The sequence below is a fragment of the Oncorhynchus keta genome, chromosome 19 (genome assembly GCF_023373465.1).
Source record: "Oncorhynchus keta strain PuntledgeMale-10-30-2019 chromosome 19, Oket_V2, whole genome shotgun sequence".
NCBI classification, from domain to species: Eukaryota; Metazoa; Chordata; class Actinopteri; order Salmoniformes; family Salmonidae; genus Oncorhynchus; species Oncorhynchus keta.
In genome coordinates this window covers 3737687-3764473 of record NC_068439.1, presented here as the reverse complement: position 1 = coordinate 3764473, position 26787 = coordinate 3737687, and the positions used below count along the sequence as shown (strand labels likewise).

General features: G+C 43.1%; 1 protein-coding gene across 1 annotated transcript in view; it reads left to right on the top strand.

Moving 5' to 3' along the window:
• Positions 1–26787, top strand: part of LOC118378371 (CUB and sushi domain-containing protein 1-like) — a 926375-nt gene that overhangs the window by 747892 nt on the left and 151696 nt on the right. Inside the window, 5 exon segments of the mRNA XM_052471760.1 lie at positions 1314–1499; positions 3361–3555; positions 4520–4693; positions 4934–5107; positions 9744–9917. Coding sequence (XP_052327720.1) covers positions 1314–1499; positions 3361–3555; positions 4520–4693; positions 4934–5107; positions 9744–9917 — 903 coding nt within the window.

Sequence of the window (26787 nt, the reverse complement as noted above, 5' to 3'; positions counted from 1 at the left end):
TAGATAATAGATAGATAGATAGATAGATAGATAGATAGATAGATAGATAGATAGATAGATAGATAGATAGATAGATAGATAGATAGATAATAGATAGATACATAACAGATAATAGATAGATAGATAACAGATAATAGATAGATAACTTAAACATGGAAACATTTACTATTTCACTTTCTGGATTAAGTGACAATGTGCTCCTTGACGGGGATGAAATGAATAGCATGATGATTGTTATCTATGAAAAGCATTCTGGAGTTCATTTTAAGCCTCAATTCTGAAAAGTTTGTCACACCTTTATGGTAGGTCACACAGGTTGGTCGATGGAAGATTTGATTGGTCGATGGAAGATTTGATTGGTCGATGGAAGATTTGATTGGTCGATGGAAGATTTGATTGGTCGATGGAACATCTGATTGGTCGATGAAAGATTTGATTGGTTGATGGAACATCTGATTGGTCGATGAAAGATCTGATTGGTCGATGAAAGATTTGATTGGTCGATAGAATAAAGATGCTGTAAGACACCAGGAAATCATGTAGACATGGAAACATTTGAAATCTTTCGCCCCGAAATCCCAGCTGCTCTTTTAAAGCCCCTCTCTGCAACATTCTATCCCTCTCAAAACAACCCCTTATAAAAACCACAGTCATTTCCCATGACGGTTTCCTATGTTTGGTTTCTCTCAGAAAGGGTTTCAGTTGCCCCACAGCCCTACTCCGGTGGCCAGCTGTGTCAACAGTTGCGGTGGTGCTGTGTCAACAACAGCAGTGCATGTGGAAATTGGTAACAGCGGGGCGGCCATTGTGTGCTTCTAAAGTCAACTGCAGGTGTGATCTGTAGTCTGAATTACGTAGCTCTCTACTGACAGAGTCACAAAGGCTACCCTATTCCCTTACTTAGTACGTTTTGACCAGGGCTCTGGTAGGAAATAGGGTGGCGTTTGAGATGCAGATAGGGTTATGTTTACCCGAGCGCAGACGGGGGGGAGGGCAAACTAATGTTTATGCCACGATAATGCTTGTGAGAGTGAGAGCATTTGTACACGGGGCATGTTGTGAGAGAAGCTCTATGCATACAGAGATGGTTGTTCTAAAGCCTCCCGGGTAGTTTCTATGTCATGTGCTTTGTCACTGCCGGTTCTTTACCTGAGGGTGAAATAATCCCTTATTCCATCTTGGTTAAATTCATATCTACCAGAGCTCTGTCTTCAATTTTTTAATGTTGTTTTCTCTCTTCATCTCTCTCTCTCTCTCTCTCTCTCTCTCCCTCTTTCTCCCTCATCTCTCTCTCTCTCTCTCTCTCTCTCCAGTGATGGCCTGTGGGATGCCTATACCCCCAGTAAATGGTAGTATAGTCGGGCAGGACTTCACTCTTGGTGCCAGGGCCATGTACCAGTGCAACCCCGGTTTCAGATTGGCCAACCCCCTGGCCGTGTCAGTCGTCTGTCAGGAGTCTGGGAGGTGGAGCTCCAATGAGGCCACGCCCCGCTGCATACGTGAGTAATCCTCATTGGTTGGAGTTGATATACCTATACTTCGTTTATTGCCGCCGGAACAGCCTGAATTCTTTGGGGCATAGATTCTACAATTGCTCAATTTGCTATCAAGGGACGTAACGTGTGCCAGGAAAACCTTCCATCAACGCCACCAGCCTGTCACGTTTTGACACCAGACAGGATGGGGGCCATGGACTCGTGCTGCTTATGTCAAATATCCTAACTCTGCCATCAGCAACAGGAACCGGGAATTAGTTTTTTCAGTCCTCAGTGGAGCCACTCCTTCTTAGTTTAAGCTGATAGGACTGGAACCCAGTGTAGTCGTCTGCTGCATGAACCGACTAGTTGTGCTCTCTGACATGGTGTTCTATTTATCAGTTATTTTACCAGTGTAAGTGGACTGAGAAACCGTTCTCATTTACAGCAACGACCTGGGGAATAGTTACAGGGGAGAGGAGGGGGGTGAATGAGCCAATTGTAAACTAAAATAATAAACTGGCTGGTGAGTGTATGTCCTCATTGGTCAGAGATCACTTATCATGAGTCCTACTTGATTGGTGATCACTTATGAGTTCCCATTGGTTAGAGATACCTTATGAATCCTCATTGGTTAGAGATACCTTATGAATCCTCATTGGTTAGAGATACCTTATGAATCCTCATTGGTTGAAGATCCCTTATCATCAATCCTCATTGGTTGGAGATCACTTATCGTGAGGCCTCATTGGTTGGAGATCACTTATCATGAATCCTCATTGGTTGGAGATCACTTATCATGAATCCTCATTGGTTGGAGATCACTTATCATGAATCCTCATTGGTTGGAGATCACTTATCGTGAATCCTCATTGGTTGGAGATCACTTATCATGAATCCTCATTGGTTGGAGATCACTTATCGTGAGATCTCATTGGTTGGAGATCACTTATCATCAATCCTCATTGGTTGGAGATCACTTTTCATGAATCCTCATTGGTTGGAGATCACTTTTCATGAATCCTCATTGGTTGGAGATCACTTTTCATGAATCCTCATTGGTTGGAGATCACTTTTCATGAATCCTCATTGGTTGGAGATCACTTATCGTGAGGCCTCATTGGTTGGAGATCACTTATCGTGAGGTCTCATTGGTTGGAGATCACTTATCGTGAGGTCTCATTGGTTGGAGATCACTTATCGTGAGGCCTCATTGGTTGGAGATCACTTATCGTGAGGTCTCATTGGTTGGAGATCACATCATTCAGTTCTCATTGGGGCTGCATTTCCTTCCACATTTGTAATGTTTTCGATTAAGTTTTTTACAAAAAGGTTTTTATTCAGAATTAGAGTTGTGATAGGGTTCAGAGCCAGGAACATTTCGATGTAAGACTGTTGTATGTGTTCATTTGGGGAGAGATAAATCCCCAGCACTTCTTCACTGTCCAAGAGTCACTAAAAGATGACTGTTGAGATCCAAGAATGAGGTATCATTGCCAAGCTTGTGTCATATTTAGATGATCAATAACTTAGAAAATGAGGTACGCTAGTTTTCGCTTTTATTGTGACAATTTTAAATGTACTTTGACGACCTAATATAATAAAGTCAAATAAAATAAAATGTTATTTGTTGCGTTGAATACAACAGGTGTAGATCTTACAGTGAAATGCTGAATACAACAGGTGTAGATCTTACAGTGAAATGCCTACTTACAAGCCCTTAATCAACGATGCAGTTTTCTGAAAATGCCCCCCCAAAAAATGTACAAAAAAAAATGTGATATTTGAAAAACAAATATTGATCAAGTAATTTCACATCTTAAAACAGTTCAGTTAGTAATTTCTGACCTGTGACCTATGTGTATCTGACCCCTGACCTTTGCAGCGGTGACCTGCCCTGACATAGGCCACTCTGCTGTGGATCACGGGAGATGGAGGCTGATCTACGGGTCTCAGAGCCAGTACGACGCCATGATGATGCTCATCTGTGACCCCGGATACTACTACAAGGGTCAGAGGGTGATCCGTTGCCAGGCCAACAGCACCTGGGACTACCCAGAGCCCCGGCCGGCCTGCGAGAGTGAGTCAGAATATACATCTCCCACAATGCATTGTTTGAGCAGTACGATCTGCCGTTTTCCCTTCAGCCAAGTTGTGCTTTAGATGATGCAGAATGAGAAAGACATGGTATATGAACCAGATTTACCATGGAAATCAGTATCAGTGTTAACTGACCGGACTAATGCTTTCTTTACATGTTCTCCTGCACAGAGGAGAGAGAGAATTATTATCATTTTTTACATTTATTTAACCTTTATTTAACTAGGCAAGTCGGTTAAGAACAAATTCTTATTTACAATGACGGCCTAGGAACAGTGGGTTAAATGCCTTGTTCAGCTCGGGGATTTGAACTAGCAACCTTTCCGTTATTGGCACAATGCTCTAACCACTAGGCTGCCTGCTGCCTCTCCGCCAAAAAGATTGATGAACACAGAGAGGAGAGAGAGAAAGATTATCCCAGAGGAATGTAGAGAGAAAGAGAAAGAGAGAGAGAGGATAGGAGAGAGGGGGGATAGGAGAGAGAGAGAGCGCGAGAGGGAAGGATAAAGAGAGAGAGCGAGAGAAGGGGAGAGGAAAGGGGAGAGAGAGAGTGAAGGAGAGAGTGAAGGAGAGAGAGAGAGAGAGAGAGAGAGAGAGAGAGAGAGAGAGAGAGAGAGAGAGAGAGAGAGAGAGAGAGAGAGAGAGAGAGAGAGAGAGAGAGAATGGTTAGCCTTGATGAATGCAGAAAGGAAACCTTGATCCAACAAAATGGATGACATCAAAACAAGACAATTACCCAAATGAAATAAACCAAGTTGAACATAGGAATGTGTTTTGTTGTTCTTTTAGGATTCATTTTTTTTTCTGCTTGCCTCCTCTCCTCTCCTCTCCTCTCCTCTCCCTCCTCTCCTCTCCTCTCCTCTCCTCTCCTCTCCTCTCCTCTCCTCTCCTCTCCTCTCCTCTCCTCTCCTCTCCTCTCCTCTCCTCTCCTCTCCTCTCCTCAGTAATCTCCTGTGGGGACCTGGGCACTCCTCCGAATGGTAATAAGATCGGGACTCTGACGGTGTTCGGAGCGACAGCCATCTTCTCCTGTAACACAGGCTATACGCTGATTGGTTCCCGGGTCAGAGAGTGCATGTCCAATGGCCTCTGGAGTGGATCTCAGGTCCAGTGTCTCGGTAAGGAGAACCAGAACCAGCTAGAGACAGTTACAACCAAATATAACCAGTTAAATCTAATTTTGTATTTCAAGATATATTCATAATTCATAATATTTTCATTTTCATAAAGAACCAGATGATAGCGTTTGGTCATTGTGTTTTATGTCTATAGGACCTATTTATGACAAACAGAATATATCCCTGTATTCATATGTGACTGTATCCTTTGTCTCTCTCTGTTCTGTCCCTCGTCTCTAGCGGGTCACTGCGGTACCCCTGAACCAATAGTGAATGGTCAGATCATAGGAGAGAACTATAACTACAGAGGTAGTGTGGTCTACCAGTGTAACCCGGGATTCAGACTCATCGGGGTGTCTGTACGCATCTGTGAACAGGATCACCGCTGGTCTGGGCGCACCCCTGTCTGTGTCCGTAAGTACCCAGAGATAGTGGCTATGATATGGTACCCAGAGATAGTGGCTTTGATATGGGTTAAACAGTACCCAGAGATAGTGACTATGATATGGGTTAAACAGTACTCAGAGATAGTGGCTATGATATGGGTTAAACAGTACCCAGAGATAGTGGCTATGATATGGGTTAAACAGTACCCAGAGATAGTGGCTATGATATGGGTTAAACAGTACCCAGAGATAGTGGCTATGATATGGTACCCAGAGATAGTGGCTTTGATATGGTACCCAGAGATAGTGGCTATGGTATGGGTTAAACAGTACCCAGAGATAGTGGCTATGATATGGGTTAAACAGTACCCAGAGATAGTGACTATGATATGGGTTAAACAGTACCCAGAGATAGTGGCTATGATATGGGTTAAACAGTACCCAGAGATAGTGGCTATGATATGGGTTAAAAAGTACCCAGAGATAGTGGCTATGATATGGGTTAAACAGTACCCAGAGATAGTGGCTATGATATGAGTTAAACAGTACCCAGAGATAGTGGCTATGATATGGGTTAAACAGTACTCAGAGATAGTGGCTATGATATGGGTTAAACAGTACTCAGAGATAGTGGCTATGATATGGGTTAAACAGTACTCAGAGATAGTGGCTATGATATGGTACCCAGAGATAGTGGCTTTGATATGGTACCCAGAGATAGTGGCTATGATATGGGTTAAACAGTACTCAGAGATAGTGGCTATGATATGGTACCCAGAGATAGTGGCTATGATATGGGTTAAACAGTACTCAGAGATAGTGGCTATGATATGGTACTCAGAGATAGTGGCTATGATATGGGTTAAACAGTACCCAGAGATAGTGGCTATGATATGGGTTAAACAGTACCCAGAGATAGTGGCTATGATATGGGTTAAACAGTACCCAGAGATAGTGGCTATGATATGGGTTAAACAGTACCCAGAGATAGTGGCTATGATATGGGTTAAACAGTACCCAGAGATAGTGGTTATGATATGGGTTAAACAGTACCCAGAGATAGTGGCTATGGTATGGGTTAAACAGTACTCAGAGATAGTGGCTATGATATGGGTTAAACAGTACCCAGAGATAGTGGCTATGATATGGTACCCAGAGATAGTGGCTTTGATATGGGTTAAACAGTACCCAGAGATAGTGGCTATGATATGGGTTAAACAGTACCCAGAGATAGTGACTATGATATGGGTTAAACAGTACCCAGAGATAGTGGCTATGATATGGGTTAAACAGTACCCAGAGATAGTGGCTATGATATGGGTTAAACAGTACCCAGAGATAGTGGCTATGATATGGGTTAAACAGTACCCAGAGATAGTGGCTATGATATGGGTTAAACAGTACCCAGAGATAGTGGCTATGATATGGGTTAAACAGTACCCAGAGATAGAGGCTATGATATGGGTTAAACAGTACCCAGAGATAGTGGCTTTGATATGGTACCCAGAGATAGTGGCTATGATATGGGTTAAACAGTACCCAGAGATAGTGGCTATGATATGGGTTAAACAGTACTCAGAGATAGTGGCTATGATATGGTACCCAGAGATAGTGGCTATGATATGGTACCCAGAGATAGTGGCTATGATATGGGTTAAACAGTACTCAGAGATAGTGGCTATGATATGGTACCCAGAGATAGTGGCTATGATATGGTAGCCAGAGATAGTGGCTATGATATGGTACCCAGAGATAGTGGCTATGATATGGGTTAAACAGTACCCAGAGATAGTGGCTATGATATGGTACCCAGAGATAGTGGCTATGATATGGGTTAAACAGTACCCAGAGATAGTGGCTATGATATGGGTTAAACAGTACTCAGAGATAGTGGCTATGATATGGGTTAAACAGTACCCAGAGATAGTGGCTATGGTATGGTACCCAGAGATAGTGGCTATGATATGGGTTAAACAGTACTCAGAGATAGTGGCTATGATATGGGTTAAACAGTACCCAGAGATAGTGGCTTTGATATGGGTTAAACAGTACTCAGAGATAGTGGCTATGGTATGGGTTAAACAGTACCCAGAGATAGTGGCTATGATATGGGTTAAACAGTACCCAGAGATAGTGGCTATGATATGGGTTAAACAGTACCCAGAGATAGTGGCTATGATATGGGTTAAACAGTACCCAGAGATAGTGGCTTTGATATGGGTTAAACAGTACTCAGAGATAGTGGCTATGATATGGGTTAAACAGTACCCAGAGATAGTGGCTATGATATGGGTTAAACAGTACTCAGAGATAGTGGCTATGGTATGGGTTAAACAGTACCCAGAGATAGTGGCTATGATATGGTACCCAGAGATAGTGGCTTTGATATGGTACCCAGAGATAGTGGCTTTGATATGGTACCCAGAGATAGTGGCTTTGATATGGTACCCAGAGATAGTGGCTATGATATGGGTTAAACAGTACCCAGAGATAGTGGTTATGATATGGTACCCAGAGATAGTGGCTATGATATGGGTTAAAAATAAATATCTACCAGGCATTTACAGAAATCCCAGTTGGAACATTCCCAGAAATAGAAGGGGAAAAGCAGGGAATACAGGAATTCTCCAACCGGGATTTCTAGAAAACCTGGGCATTCTGGGAAAGTTTGTGGAATTGTGCAACCCTAGTGTCTCCTGATAGGTGTATGGGGACATATAGATGAGTGTCTTCCTATAGAGTAATGAATATCATTGGATGTAAACTAGGGTCTTCCTATAGAGTAATGAATATCATTGGATGTAAACTAGGGTCTTCCTATAGAGTAATGAATATCATTGGATGTAAACTAGGGTCTTCCTATAGAGTAATGAATATCATTGGATGTAAACTAGGGTCTTCCTATAGAGTAATGAATATCATTGGATGTAAACTAGGGTCTTCCTATAAAGTAATGAATATCATTGGATGTAGACTAGGGTCTTCCTATAGAGTAATGAATATCATTGGATGTAAACTAGGGTCTTCCTATAGAGTAATGAATATCATTGGATGTAAACTAGGGTCTTCCTATAGAGTAATGAATATCATTGGATGTAAACTAGGGTCTTCCTATAGAGTAATGAATATCATTGGATGTAAACTAGGGTCTTCCTATAGAGTAATGAATATCATTGGATGTAAACTAGGGTCTTCCTATAAAGTAATGAATATCATTGGATGTAAACTAGGGTCTTCCTATAGAGTAATGAATATCATTGGATGTAAACTAGGGTCTTCCTATAAAGTAATGAATATCATTGGATGTAAACTAGGGTCTTCCTATAGAGTAATGAATATCATTGGATGTAGGCTAGGGTCTTCCTATAGAGTAATGAATATCATTGGATGTAGACTAGGGTCTTCCTATAAAGTAATGAATATCATTGGATGTAGACTAGGGTCTTCCTATAAAGTAATGAATATCATTGGATGTAGACTAGGGTCTTCCTATAAAGTAATGAATATCATTGGAGGTAAACTAGGGTCTTCCTATAGAGTAATGAATATCATTGGATGTAGACTAGGGTCTTCCTATAGAGTAATGAATATCATTGGATGTAGACTAGGGTCTTCCTATAGAGTAATGAATATCATTGGATGTAAACTAGGGTCTTCCTATAGAGTAATGAATATCATTGGATGTAAACTAGGGTCTTCCTATAGAGTAATGCTTTTCATTGGATGTAGACTAGGGTCTTCCTATAAAGTAATGAATATCATTGGAGGTAAACTAGGGTCTTCCTATAGAGTAATGAATATCATTGGAGGTAAACTAGGGTCTTCCTATAGAGTAATGAATATCATTGGATGTAAACTAGGGTCTTCCTATAGAGTAATGCTTTTCATTGGATGTAGACTAGGGTCTTCCTATAAAGTAATGAATATCATTGGAGGTAAACTAGGGTCTTCCTATAGAGTAATGCATATCATTGGAGGTAAACTAGGGTCTTCCTATAGAGTAATGAATATCATTGGATGTACACTAGGGTCTTCCTATAAAGTAATGAATATCATTGGAGGTAAACTAGGGTCTTCCTATAGAGTAATGAATATCATTGGAGGTAAACTAGGGTCTTCCTATAGAGTAATGAATATCATTGGATGTAAACTAGGGTCTTCCTATAGAGTAATGCTTTTCATTGGATGTAGACTAGGGTCTTCCTATAAAGTAATGAATATCATTGGAGGTAAACTAAGGTCTTCCTATAGAGTAATGAATATCATTGGATGTAGACTAGGGTCTTCCTATAGAGTAATGAATATCATTGGATGTAGACTAGGGTCTTCCTATAGAGTAATGAATATCATTGGATGTAGACTAGGGTCTTCCTATAGAGTAATGATTTTCATTGGATGTAGACTAGGGTCTTCCTATAGAGTAATGATTTTCATTGGATGTAGACTAGGGTCTTCCTATAGAGTAATGATTTTCATTGGATGTAGACTAGGGTCTTCCTATAGAGTAATGATTTTCATTGGATGTAGACTAGGGACCTACTGGCTAAGGTGTAATAATATTTGAGAACATATGACTGATGTGTTTTGGGATAGTGTTGACAGCTTGTATTAACTTTAGACATGTATAGTGATAGATTTTCTCTATATTTTCCTTGTCTCCATAGCGATCACATGTGGTCATCCAGGCAACCCTTCCTTTGGCTTTACTCAGGGAACGCAGTTCAACCTGAACGATATTGTGCACTTCGCTTGCAACACCGGATACGTCCTGCAGGGGGCGGTTAAGTCTCATTGCCAGTCCAACGGACAGTGGAGCAACACCCTACCCAAGTGTAAAAGTAAGTCTGGAAAATGTACGGAGAGGACCGTGTGATTTAATTCCCTGCTATGGGAATGAGGTGATCTGTTTATGTTTAGGTAATAGATGTCTGGACTAAAGATTATTTCTTGGCTTTTAATTTGTGATGCTGACGCTGCATGTCAGATAGCTAGTTTAGTGTAGCTTTGCAGAGTAATGTCATCTTTCCGTAGAATCAAAGAACTTAGAGTACTGTCGCCCGTAAAAATGTATTTTGCTCGTATTGGTCAGTGATGTTGACAGAGACTTTGGAGGGTGTGTTGTGCATGTGTCAGGTAGCAAGCTCAGAGCTAGCTTAGCTTAGCTTAGTTTAGTTTGGCACAGTGATGTCATCTTTCTGGAGACTTGGAACGTTAAGTCGCCCAGACCCGTTAAATGCCTTGATTTTTGTCGGCATATACAGAGCATTCAGAAAGTATTCATCCCCCTTGACTTATTCCACATGTTGTTGTTACAGCCTGAATTCAAAATGGAAGACTTAGATTTTTTTTCTCTTACTCATCTACTCACAATATAATGAAAAAGCGAAAACATCTTATTTTCAATGTTTATACATTTGCTGAAAATGAAATATTGAAATGTCTCATTTACATACGCATTGACACGCGTCAATACATGTTAGAATCACCTTTGGCAGTGATTATGGCTGTGAGTTTGTCTGTGTCTCTAAGAGCTTTGCCAATATAGATGGTGCAATATTCACAAAACAATTATTTAGAAAATTCTTCAAGCTCTGTCAAGTTGCTTGTTAATCATTGCTAGACAGACATTTCACGTCTTGCCATAGATGTTCAAGCCGATTTAAGTCAAAACTGTAACTAGGCCACTCAGGGAACATTCAGTGTCTCACCAGTATTATGGCCAGGAATACGACTTTCCCGAATTTGATCCTTTGTTTATACTTCTCAGGGCAATTTAACTTATCCCAGTGGCTGCTCCAAGATGCCGCAGGTGGAGAAAAGGTATTCGGAGTGGACTTATAGTCTGACTCAGGAGGCGTGCACAAGTTCAGTCTCTGGATAATAAAGTAGACGAGCTCAGGGCGAGGGTCTACTCCCAGAGATCTACTTCAAGAGAGACATCAGGGACTGTAACATACTATGTTTCACGGAATCATGTCTCTCTCCAAATATACTGTCCCTGTCCATACAGCCAACTGGGTTCTCAGTACATCGCACAGACAGGAATAAAGAACTCTCCGGGAAGAAGAAAGGTGGAGGTGTATGTTTCATGATTAACTACTCGTGATTAACTACTCATGATGTGATCGTGATAATGTACAGAAACTAAAAGCCCTTTTGTTCACCCGACCTACAATACTTCACAATCAATTGCTGATCGTATTACCTCAGAAGATAATTTTCTTCGCTTATAGTCTTCGCTGTGTATATTCACCTGTTGCGACGAGCAATCCCGTATCCGGGATCGTAATTATAGCCTCAAGCTCATTACCATAACGCAACGTTAACTATTCATGAAAATCTCAAATTAAATAAAATAAATATATTGGCTCTCAAGCTTAGCCTTTTGTTAACAACATTGTCATCTCAGATTTTCAAAATATGCTTTTGAACCATGTGTCTGTTGGAAAGCACACAGAACCAGGTTTTCCTCTAGGATTTTGCCTGTGCTTAGCTCTATTCCATTTATTATCATACTAAAAAACTCCTTAGTCCTTGCCGATGACAAGAATACCCATAACAGGATGTAGCCACCACCATGCTTGACAATATGGAACGTGGTACTCACTGATGTGTGGGATTTGCCACAAACATAATGATTTGTATTCCTGATATTCAGTACATTTCTTTGCCACTATTTTGCAGTTTTACTTTAGTGTCTTGTTGGCAACAGGAAGCATGTTTTGGAATATTTGTATTCTGTACAGGCTTCCTTTTCACTCTGTCATTAGGTTAGTATTGTGGAGTAACTACCATGTTGATGATCCATCCTCAGTTTTCTCCCATCACAGCAAATACACTCCATTGGCATCATGGTGAGTTGTTTCCTTCCTCTCCAGCAACTGAGTTAGGAAGGACGCCTGTATCTTTGTAGTGACTGGGTGTATTGATACACCATCCAAAGTGTAATTAATAACTTCACCGTGCTCAAAGGGATATTCAATGTCTGTTTTTTTTTTAAATACTTCAATTACATTTTAGCTTTCGTTTTGAATTAATTTGTTAATGAACATTTCTAAAAATATTATTAAAGTGATCAGTGTTCAATGACTCTGTGGTCCTTCTGTAGCTCAGTTGGTAGAGCATGGCGCTTGTAACGCCAGGGTAGTGGGTTCGATTCCCGGGACCACCCATACGTAGAATGTATGCACACATGACTGTAAGTCGCTTTGGATAAAAGCGTCAGCTAAATGGCATATATTATTATTATTATTATATTAGTTGGATAAACAGGGGACCTTCTAGATGGTAGTTGGATGAACAGGTGACCTTCTAGATGGTAGTTGGGTGAACAGGTGACCTTCTAGATGGTAGTTGGGTGAACAGGTGACCTTCTAGGTGGTAGTTGGGTGAACAGGTGACCTTCTAGATGGTAGTTTGGTGAACAAGTGACCTTCTAGTTGGTAGTTGGGTGAACAGGTGACCTTCTAGATGGTAGTTGGGTGAACAGGTGACCTTCTAGATGGTAGTTGGGTGAACAGGTGACCTTCTAGATGGTAGTTGGGTGTACAGGTGACCTTCTAGATGGTAGTTGGGTGAACATGTGCCCTTCTAGATGGTAGTTGGGTGAACAGGTAACCTTCTAGATGGTAGTTGGATAAACAGGGGACCTTCTAGATGGTAGTTGAGTGAACAGGTGACCTTCTAGTTGGTAGTTGGGTGAATAGGTGACCTTCTAGATGGTAGTTGGGTGAACAGGTGACCTTCTAGATGGTAGTTGGGTGAACAGGGTCCTTCTAGATGGTAGTTGGGTGAACAGGGGACCTTCTAGATGGTAGTTGGATAAACAGGGGACCTTCTAGATGGTAGTTGGATGAACAGGTGACTCCAGCCATCTGGTCTGCTCTCAGGACGCGGTTCGGGATGTTTTATGAGTGTTAACATGCCTACATTTCTTACTCACTTTGGCCACAGAGAACGAGAGCTCACAGTCCTCGTGAGTGGCAGTGGCCAGTTGGCAGTTATGTGTTTTCCTTGAAGCAGGCGAAACAGATGTTTAGCTTGTCCGTGGTTAAATGTGGTAGTTTGGACACGCCCATGTCCCATAGACACCTTGACGTGGTTAAATGTGGTAGTTTGGACACGCCCATGTCCCATAGACACCTTGACGTGGTTAAATGTGGTAGTTTGGACACGCCCATGTCCCATAGACACCTTGACGTGGTTAAATGTGGTAGTTTGGACACGCCCATGTCCCATAGACACCTTGACGTGGTTAAATGTGGTAGTTTGGACACGCCCATGTCCCATAGACACCTTGACGTGGTTAAATGTGGTAGTTTGGACACGCCCATGTCCCATAGACACCTTGACGTGGTAGTTTGGACACGCCCATGTCCCATAGACACCTTGACGTGGTTAAATGTGGTAGTTTGGACACGCCCATGTCCCATAGACACCTTGACGTGGTTAAATGTGGTAGTTTGGACACGCCCATGTCCCATAGACACCTTGACGTGGTTAAATGTGGTAGTTTGGACACGCCCATGTCCCATAGACACCTTGACGTGGTTAAATGTGGTAGTTTGGACACGCCCATGTCCCATAGACACCTTGACGTGGTTAAATGTGGTAGTTTGGACACGCCCATGTCCCATAGACACCTTGACGTGGTTAAATGTGGTAGTTTGGACACGCCCATGTCCCATAGACACCTTGACGTGGTTAAATGTGGTAGTTTGGACACGCCCATGTCCCATAGACACCTTGAAGTGGTTAAATGTGGTAGTTTGGACACGCCCATGTCCCATAGACACCTTGACGTGGTTAAATGTGGTAGTTTGGACACGCCCATGTCCCATAGACACCTTGACGTGGTTAAATGTGGTAGTTTGGACACGCCCATGTCCCATAGACACCTTGACGTGGTAGTTTGGACACGCCCATGTCCCATAGACACCTTGACGTGGTTAAATGCGGTAGTTTGGACACGCCCATGTCCCATAGACACCTTGACGTGGTTAAATGTGGTAGTTTGGACACGCCCATGTCCCATAGACACCTTGACGTGGTTAAATGTGGTAGTTTGGACACGCCCATGTCCCATAGACATCTTGACGTGGTTGAATGTGGTAGTTTGGACACGCCCATGTCCCATAGACACCTTGACGTGGTTAAATGTGGTAGTTTGGGCACGCCCATGTTCCCAGACACCTTGACGTGGTTAAATGTGGTAGTTTGGACACGCCCATGTCCCATAGACACCTTGACGTGGTTAAATGTGGTAGTTTGGACACGCCCATGTCCCATAGACACCTTGACGTGGTTAAATGTGGTAGTTTGGACACGCCCATGTCCCATAGACACCTTGACGTGGTTAAATGTGGTAGTTTGGACACGCCCATGTCCCATAGACACCTTGACGTGGTTAAATGTGGTAGTTTGGACACGCCCATGTCCCATAGACACCTTGACGTGGTTAAATGTGGTAGTTTGGACACGCCCATGTCCCATAGACACCTTGACGTGGTTAAATGTGGTAGTTTGGACACGCCCATGTCCCATAGACACCTTGACGTGGTTAAATGTGGTAGTTTGGACACGCCCATGTCCCATAGACACCTTGACGTGGTTAAATGTGGTAGTTTGGACACGCCCATGTCCCATAGACACCTTGACGTGGTTAAATGTGGTAGTTTGGACACGCCCATGTCCCATAGACACCTTGACGTGGTTAAATGTGGTAGTTTGGACACGCCCATGTCCCATAGACACCTTGACGTGGTTAAATGTGGTAGTTTGGACACGCCCATGTCCCATAGACACCTTGACGTGGTTAAATGTGGTAGTTTGGACACGCCCATGTCCCATAGACACCTTGACGTGGTTAAATGTGGTAGTTTGGACACGCCCATGTCCCATAGACACCTTGACGTGGTTAAATGTGGTAGTTTGGACACGCCCATGTCCCATAGACACCTTGACGTGGTTAAATGTGGTAGTTTGGACACGCCCATGTCCCATAGACACCTTGACGTGGTTAAATGTGGTAGTTTGGACACGCCCATGTCCCATAGACACCTTGACGTGGTAGTTTGGACACGCCCATGTCCCATAGACACCTTGACGTGGTTAAATGCGGTAGTTTGGACACGCCCATGTCCCATAGACACCTTGACGTGGTTAAATGTGGTAGTTTGGACACGCCCATGTCCCATAGACACCCTGACGTGGTTAAATGTGGTAGTTTGGGCACGCCCATGTTCCCAGACACCTTGACGTGGTTAAATGTGGTAGTTTGGGCACGCCCATGTCCCATAGACACCTTGACGTGGTTAAATGTGGTAGTTTGGACACGCCCATGTCCCATAGACACCTTGACGTGGTTAAATGTGGTAGTTTGGACACGCCCATGTCCCATAGACACCTTGACGTGGTTAAATGTGGTAGTTTGGACACGCCCATGTCCCATAGACACCTTGACGTGGTTAAATGTGGTAGTTTGGACACGCCCATGTCCCATAGACACCTTGACGTGGTTAAATGTGGTAGTTTGGACACGCCCATGTCCCATAGACACCTTGACGTGGTTAAATGTGGTAGTTTGGACACGCCCATGTCCCATAGACACCTTGACGTGGTTAAATGTGGTAGTTTGGACACGCCCATGTCCCATAGACACCTTGACGTGGTTAAATGTGGTAGTTTGGACACGCCCATGTCCCATAGACACCTTGACGTGGTTAAATGTGGTAGTTTGGACACGCCCATGTCCCATAGACACCTTGACGTGGTTAAATGTGGTAGTTTGGACACGCCCATGTCCCATAGACACCTTGACGTGGTTAAATGTGGTAGTTTGGACACGCCCATGTCCCATAGACACCTTGACGTGGTTAAATGTGGTAGTTTGGACACGCCCATGTCCCATAGACACCTTGACGTGGTTAAATGTGGTAGTCTGCGCTTTTAGTTTTGCGTGAATGCTACGATCTATCCACAGTTTGGTTAAGTTCTAATCATCACAGTTGGCACAACATCCTCTATGCACTTCCTGATGAACCCAGTCACCATGGGAACAACATCCTCTATGCACTTCCTGATGAACCCAGTCACCATGGGAACAACATCCTCTATGCACTTCCTGATGAACCCAGTCACCATGGGAACAACATCCTCTATGCACTTTCTGATGAACCCAGTCACCATGGGAACAACATCCTCTATGCACTTCCTGATTAACCCAGTCACCATGGGAACAACATCCTCTATGCACTTTCTGATAAACCCAGTCACTGAGTCAGTGTATACATCAATACTATTCTCAGAGGCAACCCGGAACACTTCCCAGCCCGCTTGATCAATGCAATCTTTGAAGCATGGATTCCGATTGGTCAGACCAACATTGAACAGTGATCACCACAAATGGAGGCGTGATCTGATTTGCCGAAGAGAGGGCGGGGGAGGGCCTTGTAGCCGGGGGAGGTAGCAATGGTTGAGAGTGCTCGATGCCGTACGCCTGGTCTTCTCTCCGAAGCAGTAGAACTGAGAGGACAAAAGCATGATCGTTTAATTTAGCCTGGTGAAATTTGGTTTGCATTTTCCAGACAGTGTCTGTCTCAAAGCCCCCTCAGCTCAGGGTTTTATTCTGACAGGCACAGAAAGGGACAGCTTATGAGGCCATGGCCCTCGTGTGACAGAGCCAATCCCTGATGGAGTTATGAGGGTGATTTAAAAGAGGAGAGAATAATGATAGAAAATATATGAACTTTTTAGAAGAAAGGAGAAGAGAGTCTCGGCAATGTCCTTCTTCAGTTTGAATGGGGTGTGTAGTAATGTATGGCAGTATCTGTGGGAAGAAAAGGGAGAAGGTGTCTCCACGAAGGAGAATATATGGGAGTATCTGTGGGAAGTAGGGGGGTATCTGTGGGAAGTAGGGGAGTATCTGTGGGAAGTAGGGGGGTATCTGTGGGAAGTAGGGGAGTATCTGTGGGAAGTAGGGGAGTATCTGTGGGAAGTAGGGGGTATCTGTGGGAAGTAGGGGAGTATCTGTGGGAAGTAGGGGAGTATCTGTGGGAAGTAGGGGAGTATCTGTGGGAAGTAGGGGAGTATCTGTGGGAAGTAGGGGGGTATCTGTGGGAAGTAGGGGGTATCTGTGGGAAGTAGGGGAGTATCTGTGGGAAGTAGGGGAGTCTCTGTGGGAAGTAGGGGGTATCTGTGGGAAGTAGGGGGTATCTGTGGGAAGTAGGGGAGTATCTGTGGGAAGTAGGGGGTATCTGTGGGAAGTAGGGGAGTATCTGTGGGAAGTAGGGGGTATCTGTGGGAAGTAGGGGGTATCTGTGGGAAGTAGGGAGTATCTGTGGGAAGTAGGGAGTATCTGTGGGAAGTAGGGGAGTATCTGTGGGAAGTAGGGGGTATCTGTGGGAAGTAGGGGGTATCTGTGGGAAGTAGGGGGTATCTGTGGGAAGTAGGGGAGTATCTGTGGGAAGTAGGGGGTATCTGTGGGAAGTAGGGGTATCTGTGGGAAGTAGGGGGTATCTGTGGGAAGTAGGGGAGTATCTGTGGGAAGTAGGGGGTATCTGTGGGAAGTAGGGGGTATCTGTGGGAAGTAGGGGGTATCTGTGGGAAGTAGGGGGTATCTGTGGGAAGTAGGGGGTATCTGTGGGAAGTAGGGGAGTATCTGTGGGAAGTAGGGGAGTATCTGTGGGAAGTAGGGGAGTATCTGTGGGAAGTAGGGGGGTATCTGTGGGAAGTAGGGGGGTATCTGTGGGAAGTAGGGGGGTATCTGTGGGAAGTAGGGGAGTATCTGTGGGAAGTAGGGGGGTATCTGTGGGAAGTAGGGGAGTATCTGTGGGAAGTAGGGGGGTATCTGTGGGAAGTAGGACTGAGACGATACTCGTTAGTATGTTGGCAAGAAAACAAAACATGAAGCAGATTTAACTTCTTTAGGAAAACATCACTAATCATTAGCCAGACAGTATCAGAATGAAAAGTCTATAGCTTTGGTGGCTGGAATCCTAAACAATTATTCGAGCCTTCCTCTGACACCTGACATCACCTGATACCCGGCTAATGGTACTGGAGCATCGGTTGTTGGACCAACAGGCAGTCATAAGACTGCTAAATAGTAATTTAAAGCTTCCCACACTATCTGCACTGACAATCTTTCACAGACTCCACACACACTCACCAGACGATATACATACTATATACACACTCACTAGACTATATATACACACTCACTAGACTATATACACACTATATACACACTCACTAGACTATATATACACACTCACTAGACTATATACACACTATATACACACTCACTAGACTATATACACACTATATACACACTCACTAGACTATATACACACTATATACACACTCACTAGACTATATACACACACTATATACACACTCACTACACTATATACACACTCACTAGACTATATACACACTATATACACACTCACTAGACTATATATACACACTATATACACACTCACTAGACTATATACACACTATATACACACTCACTAGACTATATACACACTATTTACACACTCACTAGACTATATACACACACTATATACACACTCACTACACTATTTACACACTCACTAGACTATATATACACACTATATACACACTCACTATACTATATATACACACTATATACACACTCACTAGACTATATATACACACTATATACACACTCACTAGACTATATATACACACTCACTAGACTATATATACACACTCACTAGACTATATATACACACTATATACACACTCACTAGACTATATACACACTATACACACACTCACTAGACTATATACACACTATACACACACTCACTAGACTATATATACACACTATATACACACTCACTAGACTATATACACACACTATTTACACACTCACTAGACTATATATACACACTATATATAGCTCCACATTGATCTGGTACTTCCTGTATATATCTTCACATTGATCTGGTACTGGTACTCCCTGTATATAGCTCCACATTGATCTGGTACTTCCTGTATATAGCTCCACATTGATCTGGTACTTCCTGTATATAGCTCCACATTGATCTGGTACTTCCTGTATATAGCTCCACATTGAACTTGTACTTCCTGTATATTGCTAAACAATGATCTGGTTCTTCCTGTATATAGCTCCACATTGATCTGGTACTTCCTGTATTTAGCTCCACACTGATCTGGTACTTCCTGTATATAGCTCCACATTGATCTTGTACTCCCTGTATATAGCTCCACATTGATCTGGTACTTCCTGTATATAGCTCCACATTGATCTGGTACTTCCTGTATATGGCACTTCCTGTATATAGCTCCACATTGATCTGGTACTGGTACTTCCTGTATATAGCTCCACATTGATCTGGTACTTCCTGTATATAGCTCCATATTGATCTGGTACTGGTACTTCCTGTATATAGCTCCACATTGATCTGGTACTTCCTGTATATAGCTCCACATTGATCTGGTACTGGTACTTCCTGTATATAACTCCACATTGATCTGGTACTTCCTGTATATAGATCCATATTGATCTGGTACTGCTACTTCCTGTATATAGCTCCACATTGATCTGGTACTTCCTGTATGTAGCTCCACATTGATCTGGTACTTCCTATATGTAGCTCCACATTGATCTGGTACTTCCTGTATATAGCTCCACATTTATCTGGTACTTCCTGTATGTAGCTCCACATTGATCTGGTACTTCCTGTATGTAGCTCCACATTAATCTGGTACTTCCTGTATGTAGCTCCACATTGATCTGGTACTTCCTGTATGTAGCTCCACATTGATCTGGTACTTCCTGTATGTTGCTCCACATTTATCTGGTGCTTCCTGTATGTAGCTCCACATTGATCTGGTACTTCCTATATGTAGCTCCACATTGATCTGGTACTTCCTGTATGTAGCTCCACATTGATCTGGTACTTCCTGTATGTAGCTCCACATTGATCTGGTACTTCCTATATGTAGCTCCACATTGATCTGGTACTTCCTGTATATAGCTCCACATTTATCTGGTACTTCCTGTATGTAGCTCCACATTGATCTGGTACTTCCTGTATGTAGCTCCACATTAATCTGGTACTTCCTGTATGTTGCTCCACATTTATCTGGTACTTCCTGTATGTAGCTCCACATTTATCTGGTACTTCCTGTATGTAGCTCCATTCTTTTCTATTTTATTCCTCTTGTTTTACTATTTATTTTTAAACTCTGCGTTGTTGGGAAGGGTTCCTAAGCACGCATTTCACAGTGAAGTCTACACCTGTTGTTGTCGGTGACAAATTGATTGGTTTAGATTTTTAGCAGCTTTGGGATATTTTTGTTGTCAGATTGATCACCTTAATTACAGTTTTCCCCTCGCTTCCCTTCCCTGTCTCCGTTCTATATTCACTCTCAGTAGACATCTAAGTGGCCTGATGACATCTGCCTCATCCCTCATTCTCCCTTTTGTCTCTTTCCTTCTCTCCTTTCCTTCTCCCCCCTCTCCTTCTCCCCTATTCCTCTCTCCTATCCCTCTCACCTATCCTTCTCTCCTATCCTTCTCCCCCCTCTCCTTCTCTCCTATTTTCTCTCTCCTATCCCTCTCACCTATCCTTCTCTCCTATCCTTCTCTCCTTTCCTTATCTCCTATCCTTTCCTTCTCTCCTTTCCTTCTCCCCCCTCTCCTTCTCTCCTATTTTCTCTCTCCTATCCCTCTCACCGATCCTTCTCTCCTATCCTTCTCTCCTTTCCTTATCTCCTATCCTTCTCTCCTATCCTTCTCTCCTATCCTTTCCTTATCTCCTTTCCTTATCTCCTATCCTTCTCTCCTTTCCTTCTTTCCTTTCCTTCTCTCCTATTCCTCTCTCCTATTCCTCTCTCCTATTCCTCTCTCCTATCCCTCTCACCTATCCTTCTGTACTTTCCTTATCTCCTATCCTTCTCTCCTTTCCTTCTTTCCTATCCTTCTCTCCAACCTCCTTCTCTGTCCTTTATCTTGGCTCGTGTGTGTTTGCGTGCGTGTGTTGTGCGTATGTATATATATATATGTGTGTGTACCAGTGGCGGTCGGAGCGAGGATGATGAGGATGGATGATGATATTGTATTTTAATGAGCACGGCCTTTTTTCAATTACAGCATAATGGATGACGGACATTCATATTCCATTCACCCTGTCCAATGTAACATCGATAGGTTCAGGCTACTACATGATACTCTAGTTGTCCCTGTACCCATCATGAGGTTGTTACAACCAAGACTATGAACCACTCCACAAATGGACAATGACCCCAAGCATACTTCCAAAGTTGTGGCAAAATGGCTTAAGGACAACAAGGTCAAGGTATTGGAGTGGCCATCACAAAGCCCTGACCTCAATCCTATAGAAATTGTGTGGGCAGAACTGACAAAGTGTGTTGTCGTGGAAATTTCCTCTATTTACCAAATCATGAGATCAAACCACACGTCAGAGTTAGTTATCAAAGTCCATCTTTAATTATATGAGCTCTATCACAACCCTGTGACTCTCAGATCAATTCAGTGTCTATCAATGAATTCTCTGAGAGTCCCTCAATTCTCCAAAAGTGCTTACACATTGCAACTGAGATCCTTTAATAGCAAAAGACACATAGCCAGACAGCATTGGCATAATTCACCGTTCAGCTTTGTCTCCTAAACGATGTTCTCTTCTCAAACTCAGAACCATAAACAAATAAATAAACAAATCCTCCATATCAACAGGCATATATCAAATCCATCCTATCTTGACAAGATCACAGAGACACACTGACTGGCACACAGACATTGTGGAGCCAAGAGATACACGCTTGACCTGTCCCCTCTCTCCGGCCCAAGCAACTTAGTCTTTGATATGGAACAGATACTGCAACCCCCACCACAGTATTATACAAAAACAACATTCTGATGAGAAGTAACTTACAAACATATGATGAACACTAAAACATCTTACCTATGTTACCAACACATTCTGATTATTCCCCAACAGTGTGTGAGTAAGGAGGCCTACAAACCTAACTCAGTTACACCAGCTCTGTCAGGAGGAATGGCCGAAAATTAACCCAACCTATTGTGGGAAGCTTGTGGAAGGCTATCCGAAACATTTGACCCAGGTTAAACAATGTAAAGGCAATGCTACCAAATACTAATTGAGTGTATGTAAACTTCTGACCCCCTGGGAATGTGATGAAATAAATAAAAGCTGAAATAAATCATTCTCTCTACTATTATTCTGACATTTCACATTCTTAAAATAAAGTGGTGATCCTATCTGAACTAAAACAGGGAATTGTTACGAGGATTACATTTCAGGAATTGTGAAAAACTGAGTTTAAATATTTTTGGGCTAAGGTTAACTTCAACTGTAGCTAATAGAACTAGCACATTAGTAAACCTGCTATGATCATGCAGTGTACAGTCAGTAAGCAGTTTCGCACTTACTCTGGCAGTAATAAATTACTAAAATCAAAAACTTCCCTTTGTTTGAGCAGGGCTAAAGTAGCCTAACATATGAAATCTCTCTCTTTCTTGCTTCTTCTTAGTTTTGGAAGAAATGAATTCATTCAAAACTGTTCAACTATTGTTTTTCTCTCTCTTTGAGTCAACTACTCACCACATTTTATATATGCTTTCAGTACTAGATTCATTCTCTGATCCTTTGATTGGTTGGGCAACATGTCAGTTCATGCTGCAAGAGCTCTGATAGGTTGGAGGACGTCCTCCGGAAGTTGTCATAGTTACACCATGGTGTAATAGCACCTATAGAGTTCTGTTGAGGCTATGTAGACCTTTTAATCAGTTATTTGGTGATATGTGAATATATTTAGTTTTATCCAAAAAGGATAGCGTACGTGTATGTGTCTGCCTGTGTGAAAAACAGAACAGGGAAAATCACACTTTCACACATTAGCTAGGTGGGAAACGTTGTGGAGAGATGCCTCTCTCTCTCTCTCTCTCTCTCTCTCTCTCTGTGTCTGTCTGTCTGTCTGTCTGTCTGTCTGTCTGTCTGTCTGTCTGTCTGCTGTCTGCTGTCTGCTGTCTGTCTCTCTGTCTGTCTTTCTGTCTTTCTGTCTGTCTGTCTCTCTCTCTCTCTCTCTCTCTCTCTCTCTAACCCTCCCCTCTTTATACCTCCCTCCCTCTATCTCTGTCTCTCTCTGTCTCTGTCTCTCTATCTCTCTCTCTGTCTCTCTCTGTCTCTGTCTCTCTCGGTCTCTCTCTCTCTCCCCCCCTCTCTATCTATGTCTCTCTCTATCTCTCTCTCTGTCTCTCTCTCTGTCTCTCTCCCCCTCTCTCTGTCTCTCTCTCGGTCTCTCTCTCTCTCCCCCTCTCTATCGCTGTCTCTCTCTCTGTCTCTCTGTATGTCTCTCTCCCCCCTCTATCTCTGTCTCTCTCTCTGTCTCTCTCTGTCTCTCTGTCTCTATCTCCCTCTCTGAATCTCTGTCTCTATCTCTCTCTCTGTGTCTCTATCTCTGTCTCTGTATCTCTGTCTCGCTCTCCCTCTCTCTGAATCTCTGTCTCTATCTCTCTCTCTCTATCTCTGTCTCTGTCTCTCTTTCTCGCTCTCCCTCTCTCTGAATCTCTGTCTCTCTCTCTCTAACTTGCCCTTTTCCTGTTTTGCTTTTCTCTCTTTATTCCTGTGTGCTCAGGAGACCCGCATAAGTTAAAGAAAATATCAACGTTGCTCCAGCCCACTGTTCTTAGGATACCCCCAAGACAAAACGTAGTCAATGTGAAGCCTAATCAGAACCCTTATGCTATATTATGCTAAACCGTGATAAGTATAGAGTATATAAATGATGATTACCACCTCAGGTTGTAAATTGTGTGCTCTAAAGGTCAGCATTATTCATAAAGGAATATATTATTAGTATATTATTATACCAGCTATTTGTGGATGATTTAATGTTGCGGTAATTGAGGATGATGAAGCAGTTTTGGCCAGGTTGCTAGCGTGGAAGAGAGAGAGAGAGTCAGAGAGAGAGAGAGACACAGAGAGAGAGACACAGAGAGAGAGACACAGAGAGAGAGACACAGAGAGAGCGACACAGAGAGAGAGAGAGAGAGAGAGAGAGAGAGAGAGAGAGAGAGAGAGAGAGAGAGAGAGAGAGAGAGAGAGTCTGTCTCTATCTGTCTGTCTATACCATGCTACCTCTGTCCCTGCCTCTGTATCTGTCCCTGCCTCTACTTCTGTCTCTCTCTACTTCTGTCTCTCTCTACTTCTGTCTCTCTCTACTTCTGTCTCTCACTACTTCTGTCTGTCTCTACTTCTGTCTGTCTCTACCTCTGTCTGTCTCTACCTCTGTCTCTACGTCTTTCCGCCTCTGCCTCTACCTCTGTCTGTCTCTACCTCTCTCTGTCTCTATCTGTCTCTGTCTCTGCCTCTACCGTGCTACCTTTGCCTCTGTCTCTCGGCCTCCTCTCTGTCTATCCTCCCCGCATCCCTCCCAGTGTCTGTCATTCCAAGCAGTCCTGTGTTCCCTCCATCCATCACTCTCTCCCTCCTTCCCTTCCTCCTTCTCTCCATCACCTTCTCCCAGCGCTACAGGGGCCAGCAGGTAGCAGCCTTCTAATGAACCCACGGTTTGTTTCCTGTGTTATAGTTCAGCTGGCTGGATGGATGAGTGGGTAGATGGATGGTGGACGGACGGACGGACAAGTGGATGGATTGATGGATGAGTGGATGGATGGATGAGTGTATGGATTGGATGCTGGGATGGATGAGGGGATTAATGGATGGATGAGTGGATGGATGAAGGAATCTGTGGGTGTTTTGGGGAAGAATGGGTAGTTATTTTGGGGGAAGAATGGGTGGGTGGTTTGGGGGAAGAATTTTGGTTTGGGGGAAGAATGGGTGGCTGGTTTGGGGAAAGAATGGGTAGATGGTTCGGTGGAAGAATGGGTGGGTGGTTTGGGGGAAGAATGGGTGGGTGGTTTGGGGGAAGAATGGGTGGGTGGTTTGGGGGAAGAATGAGTGGGTGGTTTGGGGGAAGAATGGGTGGGTGGTTTGGGGGAAGAATGGGTGGGTAGTTTGGGGGAAGAATGTGTGGGTGGTTTGGGGGAAGAATGTGTGGGTAGAGGAAGTGATAGTAACACAGAAATACAACTTGAACACAGATGCACTTGCTACTGTCGTGTCTTTGGCTATGCCGGATTAAGTGATATGACATGCTATTCTATGAAATCCTTTCTCTGTAATTAATATTACCTGATTGAGCTAATCATGTAAATGTAATTGACTAGAGAGTTGGGGCACCAAAAAATAATGTTTATAGAGCTGTTATCTTCCGAATGAACTCTTAAAGACCTAGTAATATTTTACATCAATAGCGGTCAATATTAATAGTCACCTTCATTCGGTCTCATCTGAACATCGTATAATTTTTGGTTATCTTCACGAACCCTGGTCAACAAGTTGAATCAGGAATACAAAATTGGGTTAAATGATTTATTTACTAAATACCTAACTAAATCACACAGAATTACATCTACACAGAATGAAACACACCTTGATTACAAATGACATCATAAAGGAAAAAGTCCCTAGCGGACGGAACAGATATGACAGCTGGTTACCCAAAGAAAAGGGGTTTGGGTTTGAGTGAAAAAGCGGGAAGACTGAGGAACAAAGGGAGAAGCGATGTCTCTATCAGGCCGAAGGCAGCTACACTATCGTAAATACAGTATCTTATGGATTCTAAATTACTGCCCATTTGGAAAAGGAAAATGCAATGAATATTTACTCTGAGCTGCACTTCAGTAGGTTGGTGGTAGATGGAAGGCCGTGTTGCCCAACTGAGTCCTTTGAAGAGTGTCTCTGGTGGTGAACGGGAAACATTGTAGTGTCGTCATTGGGTGGTAGACGGGATACTCTGTCTGTCCTCTCCTAGCCCACGTTTACAGCGGCCGCTGCTAACTAAAGGGCTAGGAGGTATCACTTCTGTAGCGAATAAGAGTTCAAAGTCCATACCATTCGCAACCAAAGCTCACGCTGCGGTTGGCTTCGTTCTGTAGTTATTATCTGAATCCTTCTGACATCGGACCGTCGTCCTCACGTCCTTGGAACAGAAGGTTACATTTTCGTCAAGGGCTTATATAGTGGAGGGAGAAGGGTGTGTTTCATAGTTTATAGCCCATGTCTCTTCACAGGGGCGGGCCAGTGATTGAGCAGAGCTCTAACCTTATGAAAACCCCAAATCTCTCATTTGGAAGCTAAAATTACATTTCATCTTTTCACCAATAATTTTATATTTAAACATTTGAATTGCGCAACAATTCCATGTGAATCTGATAACTATAATGTGTAGACAATCCCAGATACAGTTTAGGTCGTCCTGTCATCAGTCATAATGTTTCAACTGGTTCTATTACCAAAATATGGTTCCTTTCATTTCACATGTTTTATGTTCCCAGACTCTCTATGTTTAACAAAAAGGCTATTCAAGAGTCCCTGTGTAGAGTCAAGAGAGAGAGGGAAGGGAGAAAGGTATTTATGGGAGGGGTCATAAACCTTACCAACAGGCCAACGTCATGACAGTATGTTATACACCATATTCAATGTTCGAGATATGGAAATGTGTCTGCATGCGTACAGTATGTAATCTACGTTCAAGTGTGTGTGTGTGTGTGTGTGTGTGTGTGTGTGTGTGTGTGTGTGTGTGTGTGTGTGTGTGTGTGTGTGT